Source organism: Aphanomyces astaci (assembly GCF_000520075.1).
Source record: "Aphanomyces astaci strain APO3 unplaced genomic scaffold supercont1.81, whole genome shotgun sequence".
NCBI lineage: Eukaryota > Oomycota > Saprolegniomycetes > Saprolegniales > Verrucalvaceae > Aphanomyces > Aphanomyces astaci.
This window is the reverse complement of record NW_009798344.1, coordinates 256179-271442: the sequence shown is the minus strand read 5'-3', so window position 1 is coordinate 271442 and position 15264 is coordinate 256179. Positions and strand designations below refer to the sequence as shown.

The following is a 15264-nucleotide window of genomic DNA, read 5'->3' as shown; positions in this document are numbered from 1 at the left end:
CCCAAACTTTGGCTGCCTTTTGTGCTGATTCACCAAAAAGTATCTATTGATTGTTTGTATATTCCCTTTTGGATGTAAACGAGTGTCACACTAATTGAAGTGACACTCGAATTCGATGTTGAAATATGGTCGAAGAGTGGTTGATTGGATTTGATTGGCTACTTGATTCTTGATCTGGGTTTTGATTGGTCGTATATCGATTGTCTGCCTGCGATTTCGGTATTCTGCTCATTTGATTCCCCATATCTCCAATTTCTTTCGAATATCGAGACAATAATATGCAGTTGTTGTTATTGTCGATTTGATACAAATTTGAGGAGGGGGTGCGATCGAATCGCGCCGACCAAACCGATCCACAATCGATCTGATTGGTTGAATTTCATTGGGAAGGTTTTGATTGGCTAATCATTTTGAGCTCATCTGAGGTAGCCAATCAAATCGATTTAAATTCCAACGAGAAACCACGCCACAACACGAAATTTTACTCGAAAGCACAATAGTTGTCCATTTCTTTCCCCGTTATTCAAAGCTTGGAACTTAGGCCACGTGGCATCCACGTCGTTGGACTCGCCCAAATCGGACGACAAACCAGACGTAGGATTCAATCCTCACGCTGGCATGGCGGGCAAAATGGCGCGTCCGTCGGCGGCCGCCCTCGGACTTGTGCTGCTCATAACCGTATGCGCCTACTTCCCCATCAAGAAACCGTCCGCCCCGGCTCGCGCCAACGCCGTGGACGTGTACTGGGGTCTCGCTTACCTTTTGTCGCCGATGTTTCTTGTGTGGCTCGTTGTGCATACCCGTGAAACAATCCATGTACGTACTGTACGTTGTTGTCCTCGTCTGTGAAAAAGATATATTGTGTATTCGATATTGCCGATTTGATACAAATTTGGGGACGGGGTGCAATCGAATCGCGCCGACCAAACCGATCCACAATCGATCTGATTGGTTGAATTTCATTGAGAAGGTTTTGATTGGCTAATAATTTTGAGGTCATCTGAGGTGGCCAATCAAATCGATTTAAATTCCAACGAGAAACCACGCCACAACACGAAATTTCACTCGACGAAAGCACAATATAACCCTTCCAAAATTCGCATGGTTGGTCGAATCAATACAGTATGGAATCACGCTGGAGTTCTGATTGGTTGAAAATATACTTGTCCATTCTGTAAGAGCCAATCAAATCCACTCAAAGTTGGATTAGCCAATAATAGCATCGATTCGTGATTCGATTCGGCGGGGTCTGGAAATTTATACAGAATCCACAATATAAAAAAAAAACAATTCAAATTATTTTTGTCATATAGTTTGTTTTGGCCAAAAACAAGAATATACATGTTGCCATATGTTGTATGTGCGGCCAACAGTGGAATACTTGTGCTGATGCACCAACTCCATTGGTCGAAATTTTGTTGTACTGATTCATGAATGTGAACTATTTGTGAAGCCATGCACACTATTTAAAGACATACCTTCGTTCGATGGTTGAAGCAAGCATTTGATTGGTCACTTGAATATTGTGCTGGGTTTTTTAAGTGTCCCCCATGCCAATTTCGAATCGGCTAGACTATATATATATATATATATAATTGATTTGGTACGACTTTCCGGACCCTGTGCAATCGCATCATCACCCCGACCAAACCGATCACGAGTCGCTGCTATATTGGTCATGCTGAAGATGCTTATCGTTGATTGGGTACATTCTTTTTTCTTCGAGCTGTCAGCCGAATATAGGAAATGAAATTAATATAGCGGCGAGATTTGCGACTGGTTGTAAACTTCCAAAATTCGCCTGGTTTGTCGAATCAATATTGAATCACGCCGGAGTTCTGATTGGTTGAATATACTTGTCCTGTCTGCAAGAGCCAATCAAATCCACTAAAAAATGGATTAGCCAATAATAGCGTCGATTCGTGATTCGATTCCGCGGCTAGATTCGATTCGACGGGGTCTGGAAATTCGTATCGAATCCACAATATTTGAATCTCTATTTATTTGAATCGCGCAAAATTGTATATATATATATATATACCTAGGGCGGCGAATTCAATCTGGTGGTGCTGTTCACGGTTGTGCTCACCCATGTGCCTCTATTTGTCGGCCACTTGAGTCTGGCGCTGTTTTCCGTGGTGGATCACCATCCCACGCCCGTAGCCAAGCTCGCCATCTCATGCCTCTTCCTCGGGCTTATGCAGCTGTACTTTTACGTCGTGACCAAAGTCATCCAGGGCTTTGCGCCACCTTATACCCACCCGTCGCTGCTGTACGTGGGCCAGCTCTACTTTTACGTGTTCTGGTACCTGCTCGTGGGCTCGGACGGCCCCATCGACGTCGTGTACTTTGCCATGCTCGCCCTAAGTAACCTGCATGTGGTTATGGCCAACACGGGAATATACACAGACACGGTGCACACGTTGTCTGTGTCGTGCTGGCAGCACCCGACGACCCAATTCGCATCGGTATGGTGTTTGAGTATTGTGAATTCGCTACAAACTTGCGCCTGGTTTTTTGTCTAATCAATATTGAATCACGCTGGAGTTCTGATTGGTTGAATATACTTGTCCTTTCGAGCCAATCAAAGCCACTCAAAAATGGATTAGCCAATAGCGTCGATTCGTGATTCGATTCAGCGGCTAGATTCGATTCGACGGGGTCTGGAAATTCGTATCGAATATACCACAATATTTTTATTTATTTACTTTATGAAACGGTCTATTTAAACTGGTGTCGTTGCAACGAACATGGTACATATGTATATTGTCGGATCAGCCAAAATGTGGCGTTTCCTTGCGCTGATTTGCCAAATCCATCTCGATCGATGTTTTGTACTGAAAAATGTAAACAGTTGTCTTTGACGTGGGTGGTCTTATTACCCTACTTTATATCACACACGAATTAGTCGTTGATTGGTTGACCCGATGAGGTCCTGAAATGTGATTGGCTCAATAATATGGATCAAGATCACGTTTGTTGCTTGTATAGAATGTTACGAAATTGAACGGAAATAATCCACAATGGATTCTGCATTGAAAGCGTGGCCCTTGTTATATACTAGTATACAGTATATATTGTCCTTTCAACCAAAATTTGGAGTTTGGATCCGCCGAATCCGTCGATCGAGTTTTTTGTACTGAAGTTTGTATGTGAAAAGTGTCGCCTTTCACGCGAATTTCAATCATACACTAATTAATACTCGTTGAAGAGAGAGTAGCTTGATTGGCTACTTGATTCGTGTTCTGGGTTTTGATTGGTCGATCCATTGGCTGCTGATTTAATGCTGCTCATTCGATTGAACACCCCACTCGAATTTCGAATCGACATGACAATATATATATATTGATCGTTGGAGCAGGACGCGGCCAACAAGAATATAGTTGCGTTGAATATATATATATATATATATATATATATATGTATATGGCGAACCCATCGTGAGCTTGTAGCTGTGCGCGGGCTCGTCCGTGCAAGTGTGTTTTCGAGCGATTCAGCCGCCCAGACTCGCCACAACCCCCATGGCGTCGTCGCCGTCGTTGTTTTCCACCGAAGGAGACGTTTCTAACGACTCGGTGAGGGTTTAAAACGTCAATATATATATATATCAATATGTATATATATAAAAAACGCGTTTTCTAGGTCGTCCATCGACGGAGCTTGGCGTATGAAAACGTGATCGATCCTCAGCATGGTCATTTGAGCGTACTCTCAAGAGGAGATGCCTCCATGGAGCTCCAGCAGCTGTACTTTCTCATGAAGTTGGCCGAACAAGATCACATGGCGGACACGAGCGCGCTGATTTTAGTGCCGTCTTTGCTCACTTGGCTCGCTTGGATGGAAGCAAAGGAGGTATTTCTATATAGTCGGGGTTATATATATATATATATATGTTTTGTGTCGGGTCGACATTTGTAAAATATGGTGATGCTATTAGATATATGTATATACATACCCATTTATATATATAATAGCATCCGCCATATGTATAAATACATACAAATTATATGTATATATATAATCTCTGTGTGTGTGTTGACTTTCGCCATCACGATAGTATATTTTAATGGTGTCAACGGTAGAGGCGTGTAGTGTACTACTATCGTTTGCTCTACTGTATAGTCTATACTAGTTTCTATAGATATGGATATATAAGTACTAGTATATATACATATATACATCTGTGTAGGGTTTCAATGTGCTCTACCATGATAGTGTTAACCGACTCCAACAGAACTGGTCTAATTCGTATAGTGTTTGTACTACTGTGCTTTGCACTACTAAATAGTCTGACTAATTGCTATTAGATATATATATATATGTATTTCTACGTGGTCTATCACAATAGTATCTTTAATAATATCAACATATATCTCTAGACGCCGATGACAGCAAGCTTGCTCAACATGTGGCTGCGTTGCGTGCTCATGTTTGGGGCGCGGGTGGCAGGGTCGTTTTTGTCGCGCGAGATCTTTGCTTACAAGATGCAGAAACGGCATCCCACATTGAACAGTGCCAACGCCGTGGACCGCCTGCGGGTGCAGCGCATCATGCTTGGGGACTTCCGAAGGCAGTTCTGGTACCTCGCAGCGGCGACCACCGTCGTAGTGTTTGGATGCTTTGACAAGGCTGGATGGCCCTCTAGATATGCGTTTTACACGACGCCCTAACATATTCAAAACAAAGCCATAACATATTCAATACAGAGCTTTTAGTATAGTATTCTTGTGTCCTGTCAACCAATCATGTGGAGTTTGGGGTTGAACCGCCGAATCCATCGATCAATTGTTTGTATACTGAATTTTGTATGTGACGTTCATCCTAATTTCAATCGCACACTGATATTGTAGATGAGTGAGTTTGGTTTGCTGCTTGATTCATCTTCTGGGTTTTGATTGGTCGATCGATTGTCGTCGGCCTATGTGGTGCTGCTCAATCGATTGAGTCGAATTGACAATAACGTTAATACTAAATTACAATCGAACAACATTATATGCTCTACCTGTTGCGGTATCATAAGCTTAGACATATTTGAGGTTAGCTACAAATTGGATACTAGTACGTAGTATCAAGTGAAGGTAAACCGACAAAATATCCGTATGCCATCGATCAAACGGTTGATATTTTATCCAATCCCATGGCTTCACAGATGAAGGTTTATTCAGCTTGGAGCAAACCTTTTCATTCTTATATTTTATATTTTCTCTATTTATTATTATTGGAATCATCTTTATATATATATATATACTAGTATACAGTATATATATGAAAACTATCCAGAATTTCGGTAGCTAGCTCTTGGAGTAGTAGCTAGCCCTGCTACCAGTTTACTCACACCTACCTACACAAAACTCTGAACAACAATAATGGGGTCTACTATGATCAGGTCAACTGATCCGCACCTGGAACCGTTTCGCTTTTTGCGGATGCTCGGCCGACGGTTTCATCGAGATCTCGCTACTATTTTCGGCCTTGTTACCGTTACATAACCGCCACCCCCAGCGCTCTTCATTTTCCATTGCTCATCTCGTGGATGTCATCCAAGAAGGAATCCACTGGGACTTCGTCGTCGTCGCCCGTCAAGCCGGTGCTCATGGCCCTCGATCAACACACGTCGTCCATGGAGCTGCCGGCGTCCAACCTCCGCGTCGTGTACCTCAACCAGCCCCAGAAAAACGTTGGGTTCGCTGGGAACCAAGTGGTCACGGCCAAATACAACGTATGGACGTTTGTACCTGCATTTTGCTACGAACGGTTCACGCAGGTACACACGATACATGGGGATGAGGCTATTGCATCGATATATACTACTACCATACTAGTATCGCCGTGAACATATAGATAGTACTAGTACTATATGTTCTACTAGTTACGAGTACATATTATGACAACACTATTCGGATTGTGCTAACGTTTGTTGCTGCTCCCTTGTGTAGGTGTCCAACTTTTACTTTTTGCTCGTGGGAATTGGCCAAGTGATTCCCGCGATCACGTCGACGTTTGGGCTCCCGTATTCGTGGTCCGTGGATATCTCCAACATTCCAACATGATTCTGTATATTGACATTGGCCCTGTGGATGAATGAAAAAATATACATAGTATTGTGCTTTCGAGTGAAATTTCGTGTTGTGGTGTGGTTTCTCATGGGAAAATAAATCGATTTGATTGGCTACTTCAGATGAGCTCAAAATTATTAGCCAATCAAAACCTTCTCAATGAAATTCAATTGGTTTGGTCGGCGCGATTCGATTGCACACCCTCCCCAAATTTGTATCAAATCGACAATAGATTGATTGATTGCCTTTGATTGGGTGCTTGAAAATGATATGGACTGGACGATATTCAAATGATATAGTAGACGGATTGATTGTCCATTCATTGGATGCTTCAAATGGTATGGACCGATGATTGATTGCCATTCATTGGATGGTTGAAATGATATGGACTGGACGATATTCAAATGATATATAGTCTGATTGATGGTCCATTCATTGGGTACTTCTTCAAACGATATGGACACATTGGACACTGTTCAATTGATATGGATTACAGGCTCGTGTTGGGGTTGGTGCTGTTTGTGGATGCCATCTTCACGGGCGTCGAAGACTTCCATCGCCACGCGGCAGACGCAGTCATGAATGCCCGGGAAACAAGAGTGTTTGATCCAACTCTTCCCACTTCGTTCCGCCAAACTACGTGGAAAGACATTGTCGTGGGCGATGTGCTCCAAATCAAAAAATACGAAGCCGTGCCAGCCGACATGTTGCTGCTCGCTGTACGTCCCATCTCTCTCTTTTGAAGACTTGCAGCATGCTCATTCAAATACCCCCCCCTCCTCTTCTTCTACTACTTCTACACTCAATTTATGCCCACAACTACACTCAATGTATGCGCTTGTCAACGCGAATGTCCTTCTATCGTAATAACCGACGGATCGAATCCAATCGAATCGGTAGGTCCACGAAACCGACCCCTCGGCACCCGTGGGCATGTGCTTTATCGAAACCAAGTCGCTGGACGGAGAAACCAACCTCAAGATCCGCCAGGCGTTGCCGTGCACGTTTGCGCAGCTGCACGACCCAGCGTCGATCGGGCACCTTCCCGGTCGCGTCGCCTGCGAGCACCCGAACCACGACGTCAACAACTTTATGGGCCGGTTTGAACCAGGGGACGACGCGTCCGTGATTCCCCTCGACCTGAAGAACGTCGTCCTAAGGGGCTGCGTCATCCGCAACACGCCGTTTGTGTATGGTCTCGTGCTCAACACTGGTACGCATTTTAAACCACCCAGAGCAATCCTGCAACTCTTATGATCTTGAAAATGCTGGTGGCTTTGTTGGATCATGTATTGTTATAGATGATGCCATTATTGTCGACGTGTTGGACTTGATTCTGGTATATATATATATGTATTCGTCGGTGGGTGGCATTGCTGTTGCGGTTTGTCCTTTGTAGTGTCGGGGTATATATATATATATATATATATATATATATTCGTGGGTGAGTGGCATTGCTGTTGTTTTGGTTGTGTACTTTGTCGTGTCGGGGTGTATATAATATATATATATATTTACCATACTGGGGTGGCATTGCATCTGTTTTGGCCGTAAGCTTTCTAGTGACGGGGTGCAATTGTCCTATCGTTTTGTTTTTACTAGTCTGCTTTTGTGTACTTGTACTGGTACCCTTATTGGTCGTACATAAATTTCTCGCCTGAGAACGAGTGTATTATATATATATACATAGGCTCGGACACCAAGATCATGCAAGCGTCACACAAGACCCCCACCAAACTGAGCAAGGCAATTGAAATCATCAATCGTGGCAACGCCCTGCTCATGATGATCATGCTGCTGTTGTGTGTGCTGGGGGCGGTGTGGGACCAGGCGTGGGTCACGTCATCGTCGCCGTCGTACCTGGTGCTCGACGAGCCCAGCGTCCGCCTCGGGCTGAACGCGTTTAGGGGCGACGTGATGGGCATCTGCATTGCGTTTGGGTATTACTGGGTACTCATTTCTTCGTTTGTCCCTATCACGCTATACGTGTCGATTGCGATCGTCAAGAGCTACCAGTCGTACTTTATGAACCGCGACCTCGGTATAGGCATATATATATACACACACAAACACTCTCTATCTCTATCGCTTTCCCCTCGATACAACAACACAATTATATAACAACTTGTATGCATGTGTGTAGGCATGTACTACGCGCCGTCCGACACCCCCGCGGCCGTGCGCAATGCCGACTTGAACGACGAACTTGGCCAAATCACGCACATCTTTAGTGACAAAACCGGCACCCTCACCGCGAACGAAATGAGTTTTCGAAAAATGAGCATCAACGGCCGCAGTTACGGCCGCGGGTCCACCGATATCGGGCGCGCGACCGCCATGCGCACCGGCCGGATGGAATCGGTCACCGACTGCCAGGCATCGACGGGGGATGCCGCGCACCCCCCCCACGTCGAGTTTCTGGACCCCCACGGGTTGTTTGCCCGCGACCGGGCGACTCGAGACGGCCACGCCGATGCCATCGAAGCCTTCCTCACCCACTTGAGTGTGTGCCACTCGGTGGTTCTCGAACGAGACGATGCCACCAACACGACCAACTTTTCCGCGAGCTCCCCGGATGAGCTGGCACTCGTGGCGGGGGCGGCGTATTTTGGACACCAATTTACCGAACGGTCCAATGGTCGCGCTGTGGTGCACGTGCTTGGTAAAGGCGACGTCGAGTTTCAAATGCTCGAGCTGATCGAGTTCACGTCGACGAGGAAACGCATGTCCGTGGTCGTTCGAGCTCTGGACAACCGCATCCTGTTGCTCACCAAAGGCGCCGATTCGGTATGGTTGGTGGTTTGGATTGGATAGAACATGCATGCATGCCTGCCTACTGCGGTGTCAAAATGTGCGATACAGTACGACTGTTGGGGGTTTTGGTGTGTGTGTATCTTTTTCATTATTTTGTAACATGGTAGACCTGAGGTGTTTTATAAATGAAAATATTTATAATTATAGAAATGAATATTTATTTAAAAATCTTCAATAGAATTAATATATATTTAGAAAAAATAAGAAATCTATTTATATTGAGTATGACAGGCGTTTCAATGGATATTATGATATATTATTGATATGTTTGATCGTGTTTGTTTTTTAGTCAAGGGGATCTGACGGTTGTATTTTAAATATTATTCGTGAAAGAGATCCAAGTTTCGCGTTCGTTGATAGTAGTTGTAATTGTAGTATTACGTGGATGTATTCTTCGCGTGGATAGCAGCATACGTTGTATGGATGGATATGCATGGTACTTACTGGTGGTAGAGTTCCTTCTGTGATACATATACATATATATTAATTTTCTGTGGTGGCGTAGATTGTGTTTCCAAGACTCAAAGAAGACTGCAACGCGTATCTAAAGGAAAAGACGGTTGAACATATGGAAATGTACGCCGAGGAAGGGCTGCGGACGCTGGTGCTGGCGCAGCGAGAGCTAAACCAAGACTGGTACCATACTTGGTCTACCCAGTACAAGCAAGCGCTGTCCAATTTAGACGAAACGTCGCCTTCGTATAAGGTAGGGTTTTCTTCCGATTTATCAACAATTTTACAGATTTAGTTATACAATTTAGTGGTGGTTAACGAATACATATGACTAGTTGGACTTGCTGGTTGTGGAACGACTCGAAGACGAGATGGAGTGCGACCTGGAGCTGCTGGGTGCGACCGCCGTGGAGGATCGCCTGCAAAATGGCGTACCAGTGGCCATATCTAGTCTGATGCGGGCCGGGATTAAAGTTTGGGTATGTGAGGTTCCAATATATATATATATTCATAGTATACAATATATATATCTTTCCAATATCTCACACCGAACGACTATTTAACGCAATCGTTATATGTTATATATATATATATATTATATGTATATATATGTATGTATTTGCGGACTTTTTTAATGGCCTGATGTTTGTGTTGATATATATTGTGGATTTCGCCCAAATTTGGACTTGTGCGTCACTTGGCCAAATAATTAGCATTCAAATCATTTTGATCCAATTTAAGCTTGTACAAACTATACTATACAACTAATAGTACATACAGTACATATATATGGTTTTGCCCGATGCGGAGGGAGTGGACCGAGTCAAAACGTTTGGATTGGCAGAAATTCAACATAACATGATTTGATTGGCTTAGGCGGTTCTGTTAATCCATTCTCTTAAAGGATTCGATTCTGCGGAGAGTTTCGAATCTATTTGACAATGTATGTATATATATATATTAGGTGCTGACGGGAGACAAGGAAGAAACAGCCATTAACATTGCATTTGCATGCCAATTGATCACCAACGACATGGACCGGTTGGTGCTCAATATGGAGTTTTGTCAAAGCAACCCGGAGGTTCTGAAGAAGCTCATGCTGGACAAAGCCCATCGCACGCGCACGTCCACTATCAAACAGCGCAGTTCCAAGTCTCTGGAGCTGCCCAAGCAGGCGCTGGTCATCGATGGACCGGTGCTCACGATGGTGTACCACTATCCGCTGCTCAAGTTTTTGTTTTTGGAGCTCGCGCAGCAGTGCGCGGCGGTGATTTGTTGTCGCGTGTCCCCTAAGCAAAAGGCCGAGGTATCGAACGTTTAAAGATCATATTTGCCCATGTAACGTTATATTATTATTATTGTTTCCTTTGAACCAAAAGATGGACATTGGTGTGCAACTCCGCCATCGAGATGGTTTGAACGGAATATTTTTGTACCGAAAAAAGTGCGTCGACGGGCACACGAAGTTCAGCCAACAAAGTTGATGTGGAGGACGGAATTTGATTGGTCATTTTTTTCTGTGAGTTCTGGGTTTTGATTGGTTGATCGATTGTCTCCTGATTTGGGCTGTGCTCATATTGTTCGTTCAGCCAAACTTTGGCTTTATGTGCGTTGATTCGCCAAATCCATTGATCGATGGTTCTTACTGGATTTGCCTGTAAAAATGACCAGATTGATTTGTTATAAGTCACACACTAATTCGATGTTGAATGGTTGAATCGAGATTTTGATTGGCCACTTGATTCGAATTCTGGGTTTGGATTGGTCGATCGATTGTGGGCCGATTTGGTGCTGTGCTCATAATATTATTACCATACTTGCGTTATCGTGTCTTGTAGCTTGCTTCACCCCAGTCTGTTCGATAATGTGTTTTGAAGTCAATTGGTTGATATGATATCTGGAACTTGACGGTGGACTATGAGTTAGGTGGTGGCGCTGGTAAAAAACAACGTCAAGAACTGCCGGACGCTGAGCATCGGCGACGGCGCCAACGATGTCAGCATGATCCAGGAAGCGCATGTCGGCGTGGGCATCTCGGGCCACGAAGGCATGCAAGCCGTGAACGCATCGGATTTTGCGATCGCTCAATTCGCCTTTCTCCAGCGATTGCTTCTGGTCCACGGGCACTGGAACTACCGCCGCATGTCCAAGTTGGTGCTGTACGTTGTGTACAAGAACATTTTGTGCTGGTTTGCACTGTACGTGCTCAGTCTGTACGCGTGTGGCAGCGGTACGTCATCGTCAATATTACTTTTTGTATGTGTTGCTGCGCCACTTGCTTGGAAACGAATAAGTAAATATATTATTATTAATCGTTTTTTGTTGTTGGATTAGGCACGGTATACATGAACTACAACTGGCTGAACGGATACAATGTGTTTTGGACATTTTTGCCGATTATGATTTTGGCTATTATGGAGCAAGAAACGAGCGCCCCCACAGCTCAAGATCACCCCGGACTCTACCACAGTGGCCCCCAAGGCGATTTGCTCAGTGTCCAGATCTTTACCGAGTGGGTATTTGAAGCGCTTTACGAAGGGGTACTTATATATATTACAACAAATGAGGACCTATTGTATTCATGGTGATCTTTCCAGGTTGTGTGCGCGTTGGTGCCGGTGCTGTTGATGGGTTCAATTTCATCGTCTGGGTACGCCTACACCATGTACGACTGTGGCGGATTGTGCTACACTGCTCTGATTGTCGTGGGCTGGGTGAAGCTAGTGCTCAACGCCATGAGCTGGAACGCAGGTACATCCTCAAATCAAGTCGTTTTTAGTTTGTATTCCTTCAAGTGTTTATTGTGTGTTTTACTCAAAATTGCCATCCGCAGTTGGTTGACTGACATATGAACTGCCCAACAATCGCCACCCCTTCGAAATATGATATATGTATATATCGAAGTGTTAGAGGTATTATCTTTGTGAATCCTCATTCATTACATCCAATCACATTGCAACCTTCATTCGTTTTATATATTTACAGTTAATCATACTACTTTGCTCGATTTTTCGGTGATTTCAACAATCCCTCAAAATGTGCAAATTGGGGCGAAAAGGACAATAATACTTCGAAGTATTCGCTACAATAACACATCTCACCATGACGCATATATTTTGAACGCTATTATTGTAACGTAGGCATGCACTTTGCCATGTGGGCGACTGTGCCGTTTTGGATAGCCAGCGGCGTTGTGCTGAGCAATTCGTTTACAAGTGACAGCTCGGACCACGTGTTCCCGTACCTGTTGAGTTTGCCCGAGTTCTGGATGCTCCTGTTTCTGTGTGTGGTGCTGGCGCTCTTTCGCGACTTTGTGTACAAAGTGTGGAAGCGAGAGTGGGCCCCCGAGTACTACCACATTCTCCAAGAGTCGGACCGGTATAAACTCAAGGGCGACATCGAGTGGGACCCGCCGCTCCACGCGTCCAATTACAAACCGTTCCATGTCGACTTTAGCCATTACTTGACGTCGGAGCTGCATGCGCTACCAGGTAGCAGTCGACTGAATGCTGGCTTTGTCAAGTAGTATATGCACTGTTGTTGGTATATTGTGCATTGCCAATCTGTGGAGAAGATTGGCCAAATCAGTATGGTTGAACTCGTGCGTTTTTTCCCGTTATTTATACTGCACACCCTACCCCTATGTGTTGTTTGGGTGTGTTATTATTCACTAAATCGTTGGCCCGATTTAATATTTACTTGATTTATCATTCTCAAATTTTCGAATCCAAACCAACAACAATACTTCATGTCTTCTATAGATGCGCCTTGGCTCGAGTTGCAACAGCCCAAACATCGCGGGTTTGCTTTTTCGATCCAACCCAGCGAAAACCGCCACTTTAACCCGATGCGGAGCGTGGTGCTGGCGCCGCTCAAACGCGCGGTCGTACGGGTATTGAGCCCCCGGTCCGCGTCACAGGAAGAGACGGCCTTCTGGACCGCTCGAAAGAAGGACGGGTTTGTGTACGAGTACCAACGGTACGGAACTATGAGTTGTTGTCGAGTAGGTCATATGTTATTGTCCTTTTGCCCAAAATTTGGACTTGCGTGCGGATTCGTCAAATCCATCAATTGGTCAGTTCTTTGTGTACCGAGCTTTGTATGTAAAAAGGCGTCCTGTGGTGATTTTAATCCCACGAATTTTGGTCTCACACTCATTAGATGTTGATGCTGATTTCGTACAATCTGATTGTCTTCTGCCGATTCGACTGTGCCTTTCTTTATGTGGTTGTGTCGTCGATTCATTCTCCATGTCGCTGTGACAACAAGCTACATACCTAAATTTATCCAATCAAATCGCTTGGATGATTCGTATCAACCAATCACATACTAGTACATTTATACTACGTAGTGTATATATTCAAGAGTTCAAACGACGTTTTCTATCTAGAAACATATGTCGGCAACATAACATTCTTTGTTCAAAAGTTCACATGTCAGCCTCGTATGACGTTCGAGATTGTAGTTCAAACTTGAGATTTATATCTATGGTGGACAAGTCGTGTGTTGTAAAACGCGAGTGATTGTTGGCGCGTAGGTACCAAGTGTTTGTGGGGTGGAGCGCGCCGTTTGGGCTGACGGACCCGTGTCCGTTCGGTACGCGGGACATGCGGGAAGGGGGGTTCCAGAACCACGGCCACCACCTGTCACTGGACGACTGGGCTGTGGACACGACGTTGGGCGAAGCAAGCACCAAGCACTGGGAATATGCGACAAAGTTTCGCGACTTCAAAAAGGTCGATGTGTCCACGACACGATGGAAGAAACCCTCCGGCATGCAGCGCAAGATCAACAAAGTGGTCGGCCGGTGTGTGCGGCGGCGGCGCTGGGTGTTCAAGGGAATAATACATCGACTCGTCGACGATGTCGTTGAAGGACAATCGACCGACGCCCACCAGGATGCGATTGAGCAGGTCGCAAAGGAATTGCATCGCGAACAACTGGACGAGGAAGCGGCGATGGGCGTCCCAGGCATCCCACGGGTGGCACATGATGTAGTTGACGACGAAGATGATGATGCTCCACACGATGGCGATGTGACTCTCAGCAGTACGCTGGAGTAATTTGATACCAGTTGCACCATTTCGCGGTTAATTTCGAAAAATGTTTGGTATATTTCGTGGAATCTCCATTTAAATTCGTGGAGCTTCATGTTATTTCGCGACATCGGCATTTAATTTCGTGGGAACGTCGAATTTACTCATTATATTTCGTGGACTGCCAGTATATTTCGTGATTTGCTCAGATTCGCAAACATTTAATATATATTCGTGACGAGACCAATATATTTCGCACAAATGTTAACCCAATGGGTGTACCGGTATTTATGCAGGAGTGACGAGTGTAGGCTCCAACTAATTCGTCGTTCATGTTTTCGGCTCAGTGGTCGAGGTGGTGAGCGTTTTGATACAAACGGTTCACATCAACTCCTACGACAATCACCACTACTCTAAACTCTGTATACTCGGTGGTATCAGAAACATACCTTGAATGACTTGGTCAGCAATATGCTTCAGATATTGCATTCGGAATTCGTCGCGAATTGATGGTAGCTATGAATGCAGCGAGTGACTCACTAAGCAACGTCATCACACGGAGTTTCCTTGCTTACTACGGTTTCTCGATTGGATTCACCATGGACGAGTATGAACTACAAAATCGTCCCGATGTCAGCAAAGCGACTACCGTTATTTCTTTGCAAACATCGGGACGTTTCTGTACGTGGCTGACATTCGTCAGTTACTAGGTCAGTATGTATGTGCTTACTGGGGTTCAAGGTGATGGAGATTCATCGCCATTGGGGAGGATGAGGGGAAGGTCGGGAACCATGAGGAGGTGCTTCATCGAGAAGGCTTTTAAATTGCGCGAAAGACGGTTTCGCGCGCTGTTTTCTGACCAATCAGAGCAAGTTGAATTGAACATGCAAAATATACTGGTCTCG

At 44.8% G+C, this 15264-nt stretch overlaps 2 protein-coding genes across 2 annotated transcripts in view; both read left to right on the top strand.

Moving 5' to 3' along the window:
- H257_16180 (hypothetical protein) overlaps positions 1-4709 on the top strand; it is a 6582-nt gene extending 1873 nt beyond the window's left edge. The window contains exons 2-6 of the mRNA XM_009844534.1: positions 542-816; positions 2046-2468; positions 3453-3575; positions 3643-3852; positions 4380-4709. Of these exons, the coding sequence (XP_009842836.1) occupies positions 542-816; positions 2046-2468; positions 3453-3575; positions 3643-3852; positions 4380-4670 (1322 nt within the window). The 3' untranslated portion in view covers positions 4671-4709. The remainder of the gene's footprint in view (positions 1-541; positions 817-2045; positions 2469-3452; positions 3576-3642; positions 3853-4379) is intronic.
- An 815-nt stretch (positions 4710-5524) lies between these two features.
- H257_16179 (hypothetical protein) lies at positions 5525-14454 on the top strand. The gene is made up of 15 exons (XM_009844533.1): positions 5525-5764; positions 5937-6019; positions 6553-6775; positions 6957-7269; positions 7747-8097; positions 8200-8843; positions 9376-9576; positions 9659-9802; positions 10288-10629; positions 11250-11553; positions 11658-11863; positions 11921-12074; positions 12464-12814; positions 13085-13301; positions 13861-14454. The coding sequence occupies exons 1-15, from the start codon at positions 5534-5536 to the stop codon at positions 14384-14386; spliced, it is 4290 nt and encodes a 1429-aa protein (XP_009842835.1). The 5' UTR covers positions 5525-5533; the 3' UTR covers positions 14387-14454.
- Positions 14455-15264: the final 810 nt, after the last annotated feature.